Source organism: Papio anubis, chromosome 4, assembly GCF_008728515.1.
Source record: "Papio anubis isolate 15944 chromosome 4, Panubis1.0, whole genome shotgun sequence".
In the NCBI taxonomy this organism is placed as follows: domain Eukaryota; kingdom Metazoa; phylum Chordata; class Mammalia; order Primates; family Cercopithecidae; genus Papio; species Papio anubis.
This window is the reverse complement of record NC_044979.1, coordinates 50,256,783-50,275,152: the sequence shown is the minus strand read 5'-3', so window position 1 is coordinate 50,275,152 and position 18,370 is coordinate 50,256,783. Positions and strand designations below refer to the sequence as shown.

Below are 18,370 nucleotides of genomic sequence, written 5' to 3'. Positions count from 1 at the left end.
CACCCAAATTCACAGTTGACTTTGCATGAGCCAGAAATAAAACTGTTTTGTTAAGTCACTGAGATTTTGGTGTTGTTTGCTATTAGAGCTTAAGGCAGCTTAATCCAATGAACACAAATAAACTCTAATACATTACAGTGGCAATCTGAGGGTAGTAAAAATATATTATTTTTATTTTCTTATCTTTTCTTTCTTCTAATTCCCTACGATGCTTTGTGCTGCCTTCTTTCTAAATGGTCAAAGTTCTTCTTTTTAATTAAAAAACATAATGAAAGGAGACCACCTTCATCACAAACAGTGCAAAAAATTATTACAGACAATTCCCTAAATGTGACTGCCATAAATGTAGCATACAAAATAAGTAACTCATTTTTTTTTAGGGCATTACATATCAGACATAATTCACTGTATTTAGCTACCATAAGTATGGCAGACACATAAAAAAGTAAAATTCATACAGATGTTTTATAAAAATTCTATCATTTTTAAAAAGCTCAACTCTTGATAATAACAAAAAGTTTAGCTGGAAAAGTTCACACTAGAGCGTACATGCTGACATGTTTTACGCAACTTGTCCAGTTCACTGTTTTTCAGATGATTATTTAAGGGAAGGGTGACAAGTTTTTTCAGACTGACTAGACTTTTATTCATAACTGATCTGGATATACATTCCCATCACATTTGTTCATAGTATTGAAAGGTCCTTAGATTTGGGATGTTATGCAAGATAAAAGAGTGCTCAGAGTTTCAATTAGCAAGACTATTTAATAATAAACTACAACTGAAAATTACTCAGAAATCCATCAGTAGTACAACTGGCCTTGTAAAAGAGGTTGAAGTGAGCCCCCTTGCCCTTCTGCCATGTAAGTAGGCCATGAGAAGCTGCTGTCTAGGAGGAACGGGACTCTCATCAAATTGTTGGTGCCTTGATTTTGGACTGCCCAGTTCTCATTTTGAACTATGAGAAATAAATTTCTGTTTTATATAAATTACCCAGGCTAAGGTATTTTATTATGACAGCCCAAATGGACTAAGCCAGTATGTAATTCTATTTAAAAACCTTTGCTTTCAGTATATCACTGAAATGTGAAATATACTTAAAAGCATATGTATATTTGAGAATCTTATCTTTTATGCAAGAGATTATATAAATATAAAATATAATCCTAAATTGTAGGACCATAAAATACTGAAGCTAACTATAATAATGTATGTGTTATACAATACACAATTAAGGATGGGTACATTATTCAAAGACAATTCTTCAGCAAGATAATTGTTAAAAAGTCAAATAAATATGATCTAAATTAAAACAATTTTCTGAATGGCAAGCTAAAAATAAGCACTAAGAGATTTCTAATGAAATTTAAGCAATATCTATCATTACATTTTCAAATTTTTCATGAAATATTACAAATAATCTCAATAATATAGATGTAAAGAGACTCAATCACATTGGTCATATTTTATAGTACTGCTTTGAAAACAGTCCATATAAATGGGTCTAAATTATCCTCATTATTTTATAATTGAAAAACTGAGGCAAAGAAAAGTTCATTGTTTTACTTAATATAATTACTAATTCAATTATGAGTAAGGTCATTAAAATTTTTAGACTTTCAAATATGAAAGGACCATGAAATAAAAACAGACTTACATATGAATTATGTCTCCTAGCTTAAAAGAATAGTTACATAGTATAAATATTTACATTGCTCTGAAGAAAACTCTGGCAGCTGTTAGTCAATTCAACTAATACACTGATTATTTTCTATTTTATAAATGTTTAATTTCATGTATACATATTGGTGCTAACAAAATAAAATGATTAGCATAATGTATGTCACAAAATAAATAGGGTAATTACTGAATATACATCACATGTATAATAAAAACCACAAAATTCAAATAGAAAAATGAACGGCTTTGCCTTCTCCATTTTAGAAGATTTTTTAGTATTTTTATTCCAAGACAAAACCAGATTAAATAAATTAGAAATTACCTTGACAGCCACTCCTTTTCCTTCAGGAAATTCTAGAAGATGAAAAGTCAGTTCTTCAACCCTAGTAATGCAGAGTTTTGGGTCAGTTGTTCTTCTTAATGCCTGAACTAATGCCCGGGTCCTGTTATCAATACTCACCCTTGCGATAATCTACAAAGACATATTAAATATATATGATTAGAATACAAAACTGCTCTAAAGAACAATTGAAGTTTCTTAGTTCTCACTAGGAAATAAAACTTATAAATTTGACAAAAAGTAATAGAACCAAAAAGCACACTGAACAACTTGCCTTTTCTCGCTGAAGAGATAAACGCTTTTTCTCCTCTGCATTTCTGTCTCTGCTCACAGCCTGATCAGTTTTAGCAGGCTCTTCCTGTTCTTCTGACTGACTCTTAGAATCATACTTTAATTTGGGGACAAGTCCGCCAATATAACCACCTACTAAAGCTTGTACACCTTCAGTGGGACGAGAAAGTAAGTTAGCAATACTTTGTTTAGTTGAAATTGGAAGAACATCAGGTATTGCAGAAGGACTTGCAGGCTTGTCCACAGTATCTAAAGATTCTGAGCCTGGCTTGTAAGCCAGGATGCCAGGATCTGGAGAACTTAATTTCCCCTCTTCCACCTCTTTATCTTCAAGTTTTGATTTGTCCTGGAAATGTTCATTTTCCTTTTCTTGAGACATTTTTTCCTTACGTTTGAAGTATGAATTAATATGATTTGATAAAAAGTAGAATGACTCTCCAAATTTTGTGGTTATAATATTTGTGTAATGAAAAAGACTGCGTTTACCTCTATTTTCTTCTTTGTCTATAATGTGACTTTTCTCTTCTGGAAAAGGACTCTTTTCTGCTGATTTGTCACTATATTTTTTCAGAGATTTGATGGCTTGTTTAATGTTTTTCTGTTTTAACCAGCCACTATCTGATACTTTTCTTAATATTTGGGAACTTGGCTTAAATTGAGCTAAACGTGAAATCATTTCATTTCGATTGCCAAAAATAGCCTTTGAAACAGAGTTCAAAGTACTTTTAATACGGGACATACAAATGTTCACTTTTGTAAGTCCCTTGGGAGCAGAAGTGCTAAGTTTCAAAATTCCAATATGTAAACCATGGTTGCTTGGAGAGTAACAGTGCTTACTGCAAGAATGTGCTTCACTTTTGGTCCATTTACATCTTATTATGTTTGTATGAAAACCTCTTTGTAGACTGATGTGGCTTATCCTCCAGCAATGCTTAGGTGAGAACAAGAAATGCAGTTGCTTGCTTCTCTGCTTCCCACAAACACTTCTTGCATTACTAAGGAGGTAAATATATATATCTACAGTCAGATTAATAGACATAACTTAAAAATCATTTATTTTCTATGACATTCTCTCACTTCTTGAGTGCTTCATTTAAGAAATGCCATAATTCATGGTCTTACCTGAAATGGCAAGAAAAAAAAAATTAGAATTCACGTTAAAAATTGAAATTGGGTATAATAGAAAATACAAGACTATTTGGACTAAATTCAGCAAGCTATATCAAAAAAAGCAGATAAAATATTGCCATTATAGCTGATAGAAAATTCATTTTTAAGCTAATATAAAATAATTCACTTTCAGTATAGAGGTAAATAAAAAAAGAAAATGAGGAATAGAATGTTTAGGGAAAAGAACTAATTTAGAGAAGTTTCCCAATAGGTAAGTTTTCCTACAACGCATAATTTAATATGCAATTCAGATACTCCGCTTTTTTTTTTCCCTTCCTCACTGTTCAATTCTGGACTACTTTATGTGACACTAGACTTGAAGACACTATTCCTTGAAGAAAAAGGTCAGGTCTTATACATCATTCATTGCAAACGATTTATAGAATACTTAATCTATAACAGACATGGTGCTAGATGCTGAAGTCACACAGTTACAGGATATGAAACAAAACTTCCAGTCTAGAGCTGCTAACAGATATGTGAAAAAGATTTCACTACCTAAGTAATAAGTGCTCGTTAAATCAAGTAAGTCAGGCTAGAAGAAACTATAGCATCTAACATAGAAGGGGTTCTTAACCACTATATAAAAAGAATACATACAAATAAGAAAAGAATAATCCAATTTAAAAATGTGGTATTGGTAAAAGAAAAGACAAATAGATCAATGGAACAGAATAAAGAATCCAGAAACAGACCCAATTAAATACAGTTGATTGATCTTTCACAAAAAAGCAAAGGTAATACAATGGAGCAAAAATAGTCTTCTTAACAAAAGACAACTGGACATCCGCATGCAAATTAATCTAGACACAGACTTTATACCTATCAAAAAAATTAACTCAAAACAGATCACAGATCTAAATGTAAAATGCAAATGTATAAAACTAGAATGTAATGTAGGAGAAAACTTAGATGATCTTAGGAATGGCAATGACTTTGAGATAATATCAAATGCATGATTCATGAAAGAAAAAATTGATAAGGTGGACTTCATTAATATTAAAAACTTCTGGCCAGGCGTGGTGGCTCACACTTGTAATCCCAGCACTTTGGGAGGCTGAGGCAGGCAGATCACGAGGTCAGGAGTTCAAGACCAGCCTGGTCAACATGGTGAAACCCCGTCTCTACTAAAAATACAAAAAATAAGCTGTGCATGGTGGTGCACGTCTGTAATCTCAGCTACTCGGGAGGCTGAGGCAGGAGAATCACGTGAATCCAGGAGGCAGAGGTTGCAGCGAGCCAAGATTGTGCCACTTGCACTCCAGCCTGGGCAATAAGAGCCAGGCTTTGTCTCAAAAAAAAACAAAAAAAAACAAAACCTTCTGCTCTGTGAAGGTCAATGTCAAGAGAATAAGACAACGAGGCAGAGACTGGGAAAAAATATTTTCAACAGACATATCTGATAAAGACCTGTCATCCATAATATTTAAAGAACTCTTAAAGCTCAATAATAAGAAAACAAACTCAATTACAAATGTGCCAAAGGCTGTAACACACACCTCATCAAAGGAGATATATAGAAACAAATAAACATATTAGAAGTTGTACCACATCATATGTCATCAGGAAAATGCAAACTAAAATAACCATGATACTACAACATACCTATTAGACTGGCCAGAATACAGAACACTGAGAACACTAAATGCTGGTGAGGATGTAAAGCAAAAGGAACTCTTACTCATTGCTGAAGAAACACAAAATGGTACAGTCACTCTGAAAGATAGTTCGGTAGTTTCTTGCAAAATTAAACATACTCTTAACATATGACCCAGCAATGGTACTCCTTGATATTTACCCAAAGGAGCTGAGACTATGTCCATAATAAAATCTGCACATGGATGTTTATAGAAGCCTTATTCATAATTGCCAAAATTTCAAAACAACAAGATGTATTTTAGTAAGTGAATGGATAACCTGTGGCATATCAATATATGGTATGTGTAGACAATGGAAAATTGTTCAGTGCTACAAAGACATGAGCTATCAAGCCATAAAAAGACTGCGAGAAACCTGAAATGCATATTACAAGTGAAAACTGCCAATCTGAAAAAGGCTACATACTGTGTCTTAGTCTGTTCAGGCTCCTGCAACGAAATCCCATAAACTGGGGAGCTTACATATGGGAGATACCCCATATATAAAATGGGGTATCTGTGCGTGTTTTATAGAGACAGGGTCTCACTCTGTCACCCAGGCTGCAGTGCAGTGGTATGCATGATCATAGCTCACTACCTCCTTGAACTCCTGGACTCATGCAATCCACCTGCCTTAGCCTCCCAAGTAGCGGGGACTATAGGTACACATGCCTGGCTTAGGTAGCTTATAAACAATAGAAATTTATTTCTCACAAAATTTCCCACAGTTCTGGAGACTGGGAAGTCCAAGATCAGTATTAGCAGATTTGGTATCTGCTGAAGGCCCACTTACTGGTTCACAGATGGCTGTCTTCTTACTGTGTCCTCACATGGTAGAAAGTACTAACTAGCTCTATGGGTTGTCTTTTAGAAGGGCACTAATCCCATTCCTAAGGACTACACTCTCCTGACCTAATCACCTCCCAAAGGCCTACCTCTTAATACCATCACCTTAGTGGTTATGATTTCCACATGAATTTTGAGAGGCACAAACATTCAGACCATAGAAGTATGATTCCAGCTATATAACACTCTAGAAAGGCAAAACTATGAAGACAGTAAAAACATCAGTGGTTGCCAAAAGCAGAGTATAGAAGGAATAAATAGGTAGGGGACAGAGGATAGTATTTTTACTGCCCTAAAAATCCTCTGTATAGTATCATAATAATGGATAAATATAATTAAACATTTGTTTAAACCCACAGAATGTACACCACCAGGAATGAACCCAAATGTACCCTATGAACTTGGGGGACTGTGTGTGAATGCAGGCTCATCAATTATAATACCTGTACCACTCTGGTGAGTGATGCCAATAATGGAGGTGGCTATGCGTGTACTGGGGTAGGGGGTTTATGGAAATGTCTGTACCTTCCTTTCAATTTTCCTGTGAACCTAAAAACTGTTCTAAAAAAAGTCTTTTTTTAAAAAAGCAATCTGCAGTTCTATATATGCTATACACACATGAATATATATATACACACACACATATATTAAAAAATGAAAATCTACATATGTAGTTGAAATCTTATGGGCACACATATACATACACAAATTGATTCTGAAAGGATAAGCATCTGTTTATTCTTATGACCTAAGGCATGGGGCCAAAAGGGAATGAGAACGGTTTTTACTTTTTACTTTTCTACTGTTTGAATTATTTATAATGAGGTTTTATTTTGTAACTAGAAAAAGTAAAATATTTAAAGCACTGTAACAGAAGGTACCATGTGAATGAAAGACAAATTGAGGTAAAATCGAGGGAAGTTTAAGAAAAAAAGAGGTTAAAAACTGGCCAAAGTTAAAAAGGAATTCATCATGTGTAAAGATGAGAAGGAAAGGAGAGAATTCTAAATAACCGTAAACAAAACAAACACAGCCAGGAGTTTGAGACCAGCCCAGGTAAATGGTGAAACCTTGTCTCAAAAAAAAAATAATAATAAAACAAATTAGCTGGGCATGGTGGCACACGCCTGTAGTCCTAGCTACTCAGGAGGCTGAGGTGGGAGGATTACTTGAGCCCAGGAGTCTGAGCCACAGAGTCCCCACCTCTAAAACAAACAAAACTACACACAGAAGCAAACAGAAGAAAGCATGGAAGAAAGCACATATAGTATGTGCAGAGATTGCATATAGTCTAGTTTTACTGCAGGACCTAGAGAGATTGAGAGAGAGGTAGATGATGCTGAGAAAGATGGAACTGAGAACCTATTCCAATTGTCCAGAAGATAACAGCCTGAAGTAAAATTCTTCCTTCTAAATTGCATGTGCCATTTAGAATTTTATATGGAAGAGAGAGAAAAAAAAGTAAAGCCTGTCTTGTCTTCCAGGCTGAAGGAGCCCAGGGAATTCTACCACAAAATATGGCTGCCTGGTATAAGTATTTTGAATTAAAGCCCCATCAGAGATCAAGAGATGCTAGAAGAGACTTTTCTCCTATCTACAAAAAGACCAGACAGATTCCCCAAGGAGAATAATTGTTTTCCCGTCTCCTCCTCAGGGAGACGGGAAAACAATTTTATTATCTGCTGCAGAAAAGAAGACTGGAAGACTGAAGAATATAACCACACCCAAATGACACTTTAACAAGATAAAGTCTGTCTCTTAGGCTCATTCAGTTTTCAAAGAGAATACAAGTTCATCTCTGTCCTTCCAACCCCCTGTCCATTCCTTCGCCCTAGTGATCAGTTATTGCCGCTCAACAGAATTACCTCTATTCCCCATCTTTCCTTCCCCTCTGAAAACAGCTATGTAAGTATGTGGGCCCCACTGGGATATTTAAGTAATCATTGTGATTCTCAGCTGTGCACATTAATAAATTTGTATGCCATTTCTCTTAGTAATCTGTTTCTGTCAGCTGATTTTCAGCAAACTGGCAGAGGTGGAAGGGGACATTTTTCCTTGATTCCCACAAGGCTCTTCCAAACTCCTTGGGACTTGCAACAATAAGATAAGTCAAGTTAACATAAAAGCTCTGCAGCCCCAATGACACAAAAACACTTAAGGTAAAATACTTGCGGATAAAAAGCCATGCTCTGTTTTCACTTATATGTAGGAGCCAAAAAAATTGGATCTCGTGGAGACAGACAGTAGAATGATAGTTACCAGAGGCTAGGAACAGTGTGTGTGAGGGAGAGTTGGGGGCTGGAAGGGAGGGGATAAGAGAGGATGGTTAATAGGTACAAACATACACTTAGAAGTAATGAATTATAGGCCGCGCACGGTGGCTCACGCCTGTAATCCCAGTACTTTGGGAGGCCGAGGCGGGCAGATCATGACGTCAGGAGATCGAGACCATGCGGGCTAACATGGTCATACCCCGTCTCTACTAAATATACAAAAAATTAGCCCGGCGAGGTGGCGGACGCTCGTAGTCCCAGCTACTTGGGAGACTGAGGCAGGAGAATGGCGTCAACCTGGGAGGTGGAGCTTGCAGTGAGCCGAGATCACAGTCACTGCACTCCAGCTTGGGCGACAGAGCGAGACTCCACCTCAAAAAAACAAAACAAAAAAAAGAAGTAATGAGTTATACTATTTGAATAGTAAAGTAGGGGGACTATAGTTAACAATAACATATTGTGTTATTTCAAAATAGCTACAAGATTTGAAATATTCCCAAGAAAAAATAAATGTTCAAGGTGATGCATATCCTAAATACCCTGATTTGATCATTTCACATTGTACGCATGTATCAAAATATCACATCTACCCTATAAATATATACAAATATTATACATCATTTTTAGAAAAAAATCCATGCTCAACTTGAAGAATACCAAGAAAATGTAAAATTAAACCAGAAAAATAACTGTGTGAGGTAATGCATATGTTAGATTTAGTCCACAATGAAAATAATACTTAAAAAATCATGTTGCACACCGTAAATACATACACTTTTATCTGGCAATTTAAAAAATAAAAAATAATTTTATAAAATAATAAAGCCATGCTCAAAGTCAACAGTAAAAAATCTCCAGGTTTAAGAGGACCCACGGGTCTGGAACTGCAGTCATACTATCCTCAAGGTGCAGATACCCTATGGGCAATGGGATCCCACTCCAAGCAACCACCACAGAAAATGAACTCACTGAACTTACAAAACATGCAAAGAAATGCACCATCGCCTGCAGAGAGGATCAGCAAATATAGCCAGAAAACAAATGTATAACTAAGATTCAGAAATATAAAACAATTAAGGTCTAAAATGTTCAAAGGCGAAACAGAAAGAACAAAAATAAAGAGTCAAAAAGAGAACTGTACCCAGAATAAACAAGGAGAGCAAAATCTCAGAAATGAAAACTCCAGCTATGTGCTAGCTACAAACACACCTGTAACAGAAGGCTGAAAATACAGGACTGGGAAAAATGTTATACCAGACCGAAACTACCCATCAGAAAATGAAAAGCCTTTGAAGGTAAACATAAGGGAAAGGCATTAATTATGGATAAAAAGGAGACACTGCATAACAATAAAGGAATGATCCATTTACTTATTAAACCTCAGATAATCATGTAGACCTTGGAGGAGAAGACAATCTACTGAGAAATAAAACAAATAAGGAACGGAATGGATAAAGTCAGGCTGAGAAGTGCCATGAATTAAAATAAAGCAGGGGGGAGGGGAAGAAGGGCACAGAGCGCTATTTTATAGTGTGATCAGAACTGAGTTGACATTTTAGTGGAAACCTGAAAGAAGCAAGAAAGAAAATTATTAAGAAAATTTGGGAAAACAGCATTCTAGTCAGAGAGAAAAAACCACCAACAATTTGGAGACAAATATGAGCCTTGGAACAGCAAGAACTACAAGATGATTAAAGGCAAGTAAGAGGAAAAAAAGAAGGATAAAGATGAACCAAACCAAAAATAAAATTCTACGGCTCTCCTCAACATCTGAATGGACCCCTCCTCTTGGCCAAGGGCATTCCAGAGTTAACCTGAAAATCTAGTTCAGCCATGATGGAAAGGGGGTTGGATGTGCCTCATCATACCCCTCCAGCATTCACATCAACACAGATCTTAAGTCTGGTAAGAAATATTTACAGGCCGGGTGCGGTGGCTCACGCCTGTACTCTCAGCACTTTGGGAGGCTGAGGTGGGTGGATGACGAGGTCAGGAGTTCAAGACCAGCCTGGCCAATATGGTGAAACCCCGTCTCTACTAATAATACAAAAATTAACCAGGCGTAGTGGCACATGCCTGTAGTCCCAGCTACTAGGGAGGCTGAGGCAGAAGAATCACTTGAACCCGGGAGACGAAGATTGCAGTGAGCTGAGATAGTGCCACTGCACTCCAGCCTGGGCGACACAGCGAGACTCCCTCTCAAAAAAAAAAAAAAAAAAAAAAAAAGAAAAAAGAAAAAACATTCACAATCTATTCTCTCTGAAGCCTGCTACCTGGAGGCTTCATCCACATCATAAAACCTTGGTCTCCACACCTCCTTATGGTAACCCAGGCATTCCTTTCCCCTGATAGCAACTCATTCAACCAACTGCCAAATAGAAAATTTTTATATGACCTGGAAGCCCCGTCCCCTTCCAAATCAAACCAATGTGACTGATTGATGCATTATGTCTCACTAAAATGTATAGAGGCAAGTGGCATTTGACCACCTTGGGCACATGTCAGTGGGACCTCCTGAGGCTGTGTCACGGGTGCGTCCTTAAATTCGACAAAATTTTCTAGATTGATTGAGACCTGTCTCAGATATTTTGGGGTCACAGACCCCAAAATTCAGGCAGGAAATGGAGACTAGACTATGGCAGAATTTTGCATTGTTTCTTTCCAATATGATGAATTTATGAAACCACCTATCAACTTGGCATTAAAATATAGTACAAAAGGCCAAAATATGGGAACCATTACAAGATTAGACAACTTCATAATCATAATGAGAGATTTAATACACCTTTCTCAGAAACGACAACTACCAAGCAAAAATTACAAAACAAAGATGACCAACAAAATCAGTAAGTTTAATTGAATTGCCCCCAAATCACAACATTAGTAAATGCAAGATAAGTGTTTTGAGAGTACATTCAGCCAGAAGTTAGATCGCAAAAACATAGGAAGAAGAATGTAAAGTGAGACGCTACCAACAACTGAAAAAAGAGCAAGGAAGAATAGACGTAGTATAAATACAAGGGAGGTACGAATAAAACGGAGAGGCTTGGACCAACCACTAGAGAAGGGAGTGGAGTTTTAACTAGAGGAATTAAGGGAATTATTAGGTGGAGGCCCAGCTAAGGATGGAAAGAATGAATTTACAGAGGATATCACTTAATTATTAATATAACACGGGCAAAAGGGTGACAACAGTCTGAAGGTAACAGTACTGAGGAGAGCAAAGATGCCCTGGTGGCCATTGAGCAGACCATCCAGAGGGACAACTCCTTATCTGAGGAATTTAGAAATAATTAGACTTCTCTGTTGGCTAAAGCCAGCATCTGGTACCAGGATTCTTTCCCAGAAACATATAAGTAACTAGAATTTCTATACATGTCCAGAATGTATGCTTGTCAAAACTCATTGTGCAACCTTTGCTGATATCAAACCACCAAAATGTCTACAAATGTAATCACTGATCATGACCTACGTGGCTAATATGGTCCAAGTTACCCTTCAGCTTCTGCTGTAAGGTCCATAAATACCCCTAAGAAGAAAATCCACTGCAGTGAGCTGTCCTCTCTTGCTGAGGCGCCTTACTGCACTCTTCTGCAGCACTCTTTCTATCTAATAACACTTTCCTTTTCAACCCTATACTGTTGTTGGTAAATTTTTCTTACTACCCTACTATCCCAAGCTGACCACTTTCTAATGCTGGGGCTCTGACACCTCACCCAGCAAGTACTAGTGTGGGGAAGAGAGCCACTCTGAACACTTTGAAAGCAAGGGAAAAAAGAAAAAACAACAAAACAACAAAACACAGGACTTGACAGCCAAGAATGCGTTAAAGAGAGGGAAGTGTTAAGAGAGCTCTAAGGTTTCAAATCTGAAAAATACGAAGAGTGCCATTTGCGAATATGCGAAAACTGTGAAGGGGCCAATTTAATACGAGAGAAAAACACATTTTCTTTTGGATTCACAGGATGAAGTAACAGTGGGACATTCAAATGGAAATGTACACAGACTGTGGATTTACGTGTGGAATTACCAGCACAGTGGCAGCAGAAACCACAACATTAAATGGATTTATCAGATGATAGTTTACAGTAATAATACATGACTATTTTGGGATTAGAGAACCTGAGAAAAGCTCTTTTTCCTTGAAAAATATGTATTTGCAACACGAACTATATTTTCCATAACATTTCAATATATTCACATGCCTATTTAAGTATACCTGGGTTTCAAATATGAAATTCTAGTTTAGAGAAAGCGACAGGGGTAGAGGCTTGAGTGCCACCCAGAGCTAAGAAGAGGAAGAAAGACTCTAAAGGAAACAAAACAGGAGAAAAGCCACCCTGAAAAAATCAGGACACTGGAAACCAAGACAGGACCAATTTTTTTCAAGTAACGGATAAGGAACAGAATAAAATATGCGAGTACTGCAGAAAAAAAATAAGAACTAAGAAATGATCGGCCAGGCGCGGTGGCTCACACCTGTATTCCCAGCACTTTGGGAGGCCGAGGCGGGTGATCACTTGAGGCCAGGAGTTTGAGACCAGCCTGGTCAACATGGCGAAACCCGTGTCTACTTAAAAAAATTAGCCGGGTGTGGTTGCGCACGCCTGTAAATCCCAGCTACTCGGGAGGCTGAAGCAAGAGAATCCTTTGAACCTTGCAGTGAGTCGAGATCACGCCAGGACACTCCAGCCTGGGTGACAGAGAGAGACTCCCAACAACAACAAAAAATGGCAGGACAGGAAGGTGTGTATGGCTAAGCGTTCTAACTCTGACCTTTTTACAAATATATATTCCACGACTGAAGCAATATGCAGCTTCAGGACAACCCCTCTAACTGGGGTAAAAAAACAACTCAAAGTACAGGTTGTTCTTGTAACAACTTTGCATGTGAAACAAGTGAATATCTAAACTAGTGAAACTGACCCTTTCCTTCAACATCACTCATTGAAAGGGCGTTTACAAGATTTTAATTTAGGCCTGATACAGAAATAAAAAACGAGATTAACATTAAGAAAAAGTTGATTATAATTACGAAATAAAAATATGTTCTTATACTGAAAGTACAACTAATTTGCATAAGCAATTTAACAAAATAGCTACAATGGGCTTGATACAACTGCCTCACAAGCCTTAAGCTCTCAGTTCTTAATGTTTCACTGTTTAACAGCATTTTCTTAATACACTGAAACATTTGTCATTTTTACACTGACAAGTGTAAAATTTTACACTGACTTAATACACTGAACTCTCGGCAATTAGGACTGCAGAACCAGGATACAACTGTTACTGGAAATGCAAACAGTATTTTAAACAGGATTATATGACAGTCCCTTATGTCACAACTCTCTGAAGTTTTTCCTATGAATCACCATTTTAAAGTTATCATTGTATTAGGCGTGGAAAGCAGGTTCCTTCCAGCATAATGATAGAAATGACACAGGGATAGGGAGCACTGCAACAGTGATTCATACACCTTCACCTTTTAAGAAGTACACACCTGAATCTACTTAAGCAGCAGTGGTCAGGGATGGAATCAAATGCGGATGGGGTTAGAAAGAAATCGCTGACAAAAAATATCAGGCAGTAGAATCACCAGGTGCACAATGACAGTCGAGAATGATGTAGAGTAGGGAAACCCTCCTGAGAGTGACCAGCTAACTACTGGAGAACACTAAAGTCCAGGGGAAGGCAGACAGACTGGGAAATTGGGGAGGGAGTCCTGGGGATGGGACAGGAGGAGCAGGACGCGACCGGCGAAACCAAAAACAGTTTGCGCTTCTGGGGCAGCAAAGTCCACGGGGGCGGAGGGCGCCGAGCACCAATGAGCTCCAGGAGCTGCGGGCTCCTTCCATCGCCAGGTCCTCCCCAAAGCCTGGCGTCTCCCCACCCTCTCGCTAGGGAAGTGCCCTTCAAAGAAAGAGAAAGGAAGACCCGGAGAAACGGACAAGGGTCCAGAACGATCACCCAGCCTCCTATCGTCCCGCCCCTTGTCCCCTCGCGGCCACTTACCGGGATGCAGGCCGCAGTCACAAGGGCTGCAGCGGCGACTCGCTCGTTCCCGGCATTGACGTCCACTCCTACCGGCCTGCATCAGCTGAGCTTCCAACACAAACACTGGCGCAGCAGCTGGGTCACCACCTACTCAGCCCCGCCCCGCCCCCAGCGGAAGTGACGCACTAGCCGTTTGGGTCTACCCGCTAGCCCGGGTGAGGTTTTTCCGCCTCGCTCAGGCCTCTGCGTCCCTGTCAATCTCCGTTCTTCCCTCTCCCGGAGGTATGCGCAATAGAGCATGACAGAGCGCAAGGCGGGAAGCAGCGACAGACGTGTATGCGTGCGTGCGTGCGTGCTGCGCGAGGCGTGGCTTGCCGGTGGGGCGTGCTGTGCTCCTATTGTGTTTCCCGGGTGTGTGAGCGGTGGGACTTCGTTTTGCCTTCGTGGGCGGGACCTCGGAGCAGTATCCTGGCTTGCTTGTTTGGGGGCCGCTATCCTCTTTAGGCAGAGATAAGCCTCCCTCTCCGCGTACCTGAAGCCCCTGCCCAAGTTGTCTCAGTTCCTAGGAGCTGCGGGCTGCGATACCAGTTTCCTGGAGGGTGGTGCGCGGCACCGCCGCGCCCCTTTCTCTGTATCCATTCCTGGGCATGGCCACCCAGACTAAATGGCACTCAAAAGCGATTTGACATATATTACAGTATTGGAAGTTAGCATAAACCGCCCCACAAATGGTCCCACACTTAACACATCTTTTTAAAATTCTGGCATTTCATGCGTACCACAGGGGCAAACTACAACCCTCAGGGCAAATCTGGCCCATCGCAGGTTCTGCTGTATATAGCTGGGAGCTAAAAATGGGTTTCACATTTTTCAAAGGTTAAAAAAAAAATGTTTTGCGACACATGACAATTATATGACATTCATATTTGTGTCTGCTTTTTACAGTTTCATTAGAACACAGCCTTTCATTCCTATACGTGCTGTCAATTAAAGCTTTTATGCTACAATAGCGAATTTGGGTAGTTGCAATAGCCCCTTACCCTCTTGAAGTGCCCTTGCAATTACATTGAGGTCCGGAAAACAGATCAGTGTCTACTAGTTCTCTACCTCAAAATGTTATCAAGACTTACACTGTGCTCTCAAGGCTTACCCACTACCCACGGATATGTATGCTTTAGCCTCCTGTAAGGTTATTGTAAAGTCCTTAAGGAAGGGAGTTCTTTGACCTGTCAAATGTAGTGGACGTTACACTGATAGTTTTGTTGTTATTTTTTTAAATCAAGGAGGGAAAGCCAGCTTGCTATGTTCTTGGGACACAGTGTCTGGATTATGTACATCATAATGCCTGGTAAACCATAGCGGTGGATAAGCCAGACATGTTATTTAGCTACAGGAGAGTTAAAAGATGTATGCACCAATTAAGCCTTACAGGCGTGTGTAAGGAGCTTTAGTGTTTGAAAGAGATTCCTCCTTGATGCTAAAGAAAAATTATTCTGACACTTGTTAAAATGGCAAGGAAGACATTTAGAACTATTGCAATAGGTGCCATGACTATCACCGTCGGGGAGAGAGATCAGCCTCAAGTTTTAATACAACAAAAACAGCTAGGAATTATAGCCAGCAAGCAGACTGAGGGGTCAGTGCATGGAAAATTACTAAGAGGTGACATCAGGGGTAGGGGATATTCTTGCTAAACTGACTTTCAAGATTCTTGCTGAAGGCAGGTGGGGATGATCAATTATCAAGGCTAGGGGATACTCTCTAAACTGACTTAGCAAGATTCTTGCTAAAACTGGACTCAGCAGGCCTAAAATAGTGGTCCAAGGATGAGGCCTAGTTGGGAAGAGGGCTCAGAGGATCGTAACTAAAGTATGGTCAAGGAGAGAGCATCACCATTCCCTCTCCGCTTATGCTCTTCCATCTCCTAATTTAGTCAGGTGTTATGAAATAGCCAGATTTTCCTCCCATGTCAGAAATTTCCAAATAACTCCCAATTCCTGCTTCTCCATTCTTACCCTACCTCTCCCTCCCTTGTTTACCACCATACCTTTAATCAATCATGAAGTCTGATGAGTTTTACCGCAGAATTTCTTGAATCATTCCTCTGCTCCACATTCGCATTTCCACTGCTTTAGTTTAGGCTTTCATCCTTGCTCTTCAGTATCATCTAAACTGGTTTTCCAGCCTGTAACTAACCTCTGACCCAGTCAGTCTCTTCTGTGCAACCACGGTAATCTTTCGAAAGTGCAAGTCCTATCGTGTTTTCCCAAATTAAAAAGCTTTTGCTAGCACTACATTTTCACAGAATAAACCGAATGGAATGATAGGTTCTGACCCTGCTGACCTTCTAGCCTTTACTTTCACCACTTGCCTCTCACTCTCTGTCCTCCAGCCACACCTGTACTTCCCCACATACTCTGTTTCTTTTCATACTTAGTGCCTTTGTCATGCTGTTGGCTTGGCTCCCCTTCCACCTTGACCTCCTAAAGATTTTTTTGTCCTTCAGCCAGGAAAATCTTACCTCACTACTCATAGAATAAAGCATTCCTTCCACCTGTGCTCACTTCTCTTATTGCCCTTGCTGCACAGTATTATAATTTATTTGTTTATATGCCTACCAGTTTCCTACAGTCAAGGAGTGTAAGGTAAACTGTATTGTCTGGATCTAGCATAACATCCAACAAATAGTAGACTTTCTATAAATTCTGTGTTATTGAATTGATTTTTAGTTTCATTTAGGTTACTAGTTTGATAAGTTAAAAATGGAAAATAAAACCCATTTATGATTATTTTGATGTTGGGCAGTTTTGAGAGAAAATAGAATTATATTTAATTTCAAACAAACTCAGTAGAATGCAAAATTGGAGATTATCTTGTGTATAATAGCAGACTAATGCATTCAGGAAATAATCTATACTTGAAATAATGCTAAATACAGTAATTGTTCAACCCTGTATTCTTTGGAAGCTGGGTAAAAGAGACATCACATTGCCCCTGTATCAGTTACTTGCTATGCTCATTCTATTTATAAGGTTTATTATTGATTTCTTTATTTTAGCTCTTCTACATCCATAGTGACTCCTTTCTGGTCTGGTTCATAGCTTTTTAAAAGAACTGCCAATATCTTTATTGTTCAAATAAAACCTAATGTTATAACCAAAATAAATTAAGCCATATTGGTGCAAGATATTTCTCCAGATCACCTAAGGGAGGGACATGCCAGAAAATAATTCTGGAAGAATAATCTCCATGGTAGGCTGAAGAATGGCCTTCTACAAAATGCCCACGCCCAAATCATAGAACCTGTGAATATGCTACATTACATGGCAAAAGGGACCTTTTGCAGATGTAATTAAGGTTACAGATTTTAAGAAAGGAAAATAATCCTGGATTATCTCTGTGGGCCCAATCTAATCACATAAATCCTTAAAAGCAGTACAGACGTGGCAAAGCAAAAGTCAGAGAGATTCAAGATAATGAGAGGAACAATTTGACAAGGAATGCAGGTGGCCATAGGGAACCAAGAGAGGTTTCTCCTGGCTGACAGCCAGTAAGGAAATGGAGACCTCAGCCACAGAGCCACAAGGAATTGAATTCTGTCAACAACCTAAATAAAACAGAAAGCACACTCTTCCCCAGAGGTACCAGACAAAAGCTCAGGTCAGCTGACACCTTGATTTCACCCTTAAGAGATCAGGAACAGAGGAACCAGCCAACTCTTGCTGAACTTCTGACCTACAGAACTGTGACATAATAAACTTGAGTTGTTTTAAGCCACTAAATTTAAAGTGTTTTGTTTCAGCAGCAATAGGAAATTAACATAATTACCTTTATATAGTTTGAAAACATGAAAGCAAGGATTTTCTGTTTTGATCCTTAGCACCAAGGCACAGCAATTATTAATAAAGTGTGGCCTGGTGCAATGGTTCATGCCTGTAATCCCAGCACTTCGGGAGGCAGAGGCGGGTGGACCACCTGAGGTCAGGAGTTTGAGACCAGTCTGGCCAACATGGTGAAATCCCTTCTCTGCTAAAAATACAAAAATTAGCAGGGCGTGGTGGCAGGCTTCTGTAATCCCAGCTACTCAGGCAGCTGAGGCAGGAGAAGGGTTTGAACCCGGGAGGAGGAGGTTGCAGTGA

The 18,370-nt window shown here is 39.0% G+C and overlaps 1 protein-coding gene across 5 annotated transcripts in view; it reads right to left on the bottom strand.

Annotated features, from left to right (window-relative positions):
* PNPLA8 (patatin like phospholipase domain containing 8) overlaps window positions 1–18,370 on the bottom strand; it is a 90,418-nt gene that overhangs the window by 36,231 nt on the left and 35,817 nt on the right. The window contains exons 1-3 of one of the 5 annotated variants that reach the window (XM_021936188.2): window positions 14,250–16,947; window positions 2,295–3,433; window positions 2,003–2,152 (exon numbers count right to left, since the gene is read on the bottom strand). In XM_021936188.2, coding sequence (XP_021791880.1) covers window positions 2,003–2,152; window positions 2,295–3,350 — 1,206 coding nt within the window. In that variant the 5' untranslated portion in view covers window positions 3,351–3,433; window positions 14,250–16,947. Of the gene's footprint in view, window positions 1–2,002; window positions 2,153–2,294; window positions 3,434–8,309; window positions 8,393–14,249; window positions 16,948–18,370 lie in introns of those variants that run through there. The other 4 variants (XM_009203700.4, XM_009203702.4, XM_021936187.2 and 1 more) reach the window with 4 other exon arrangements.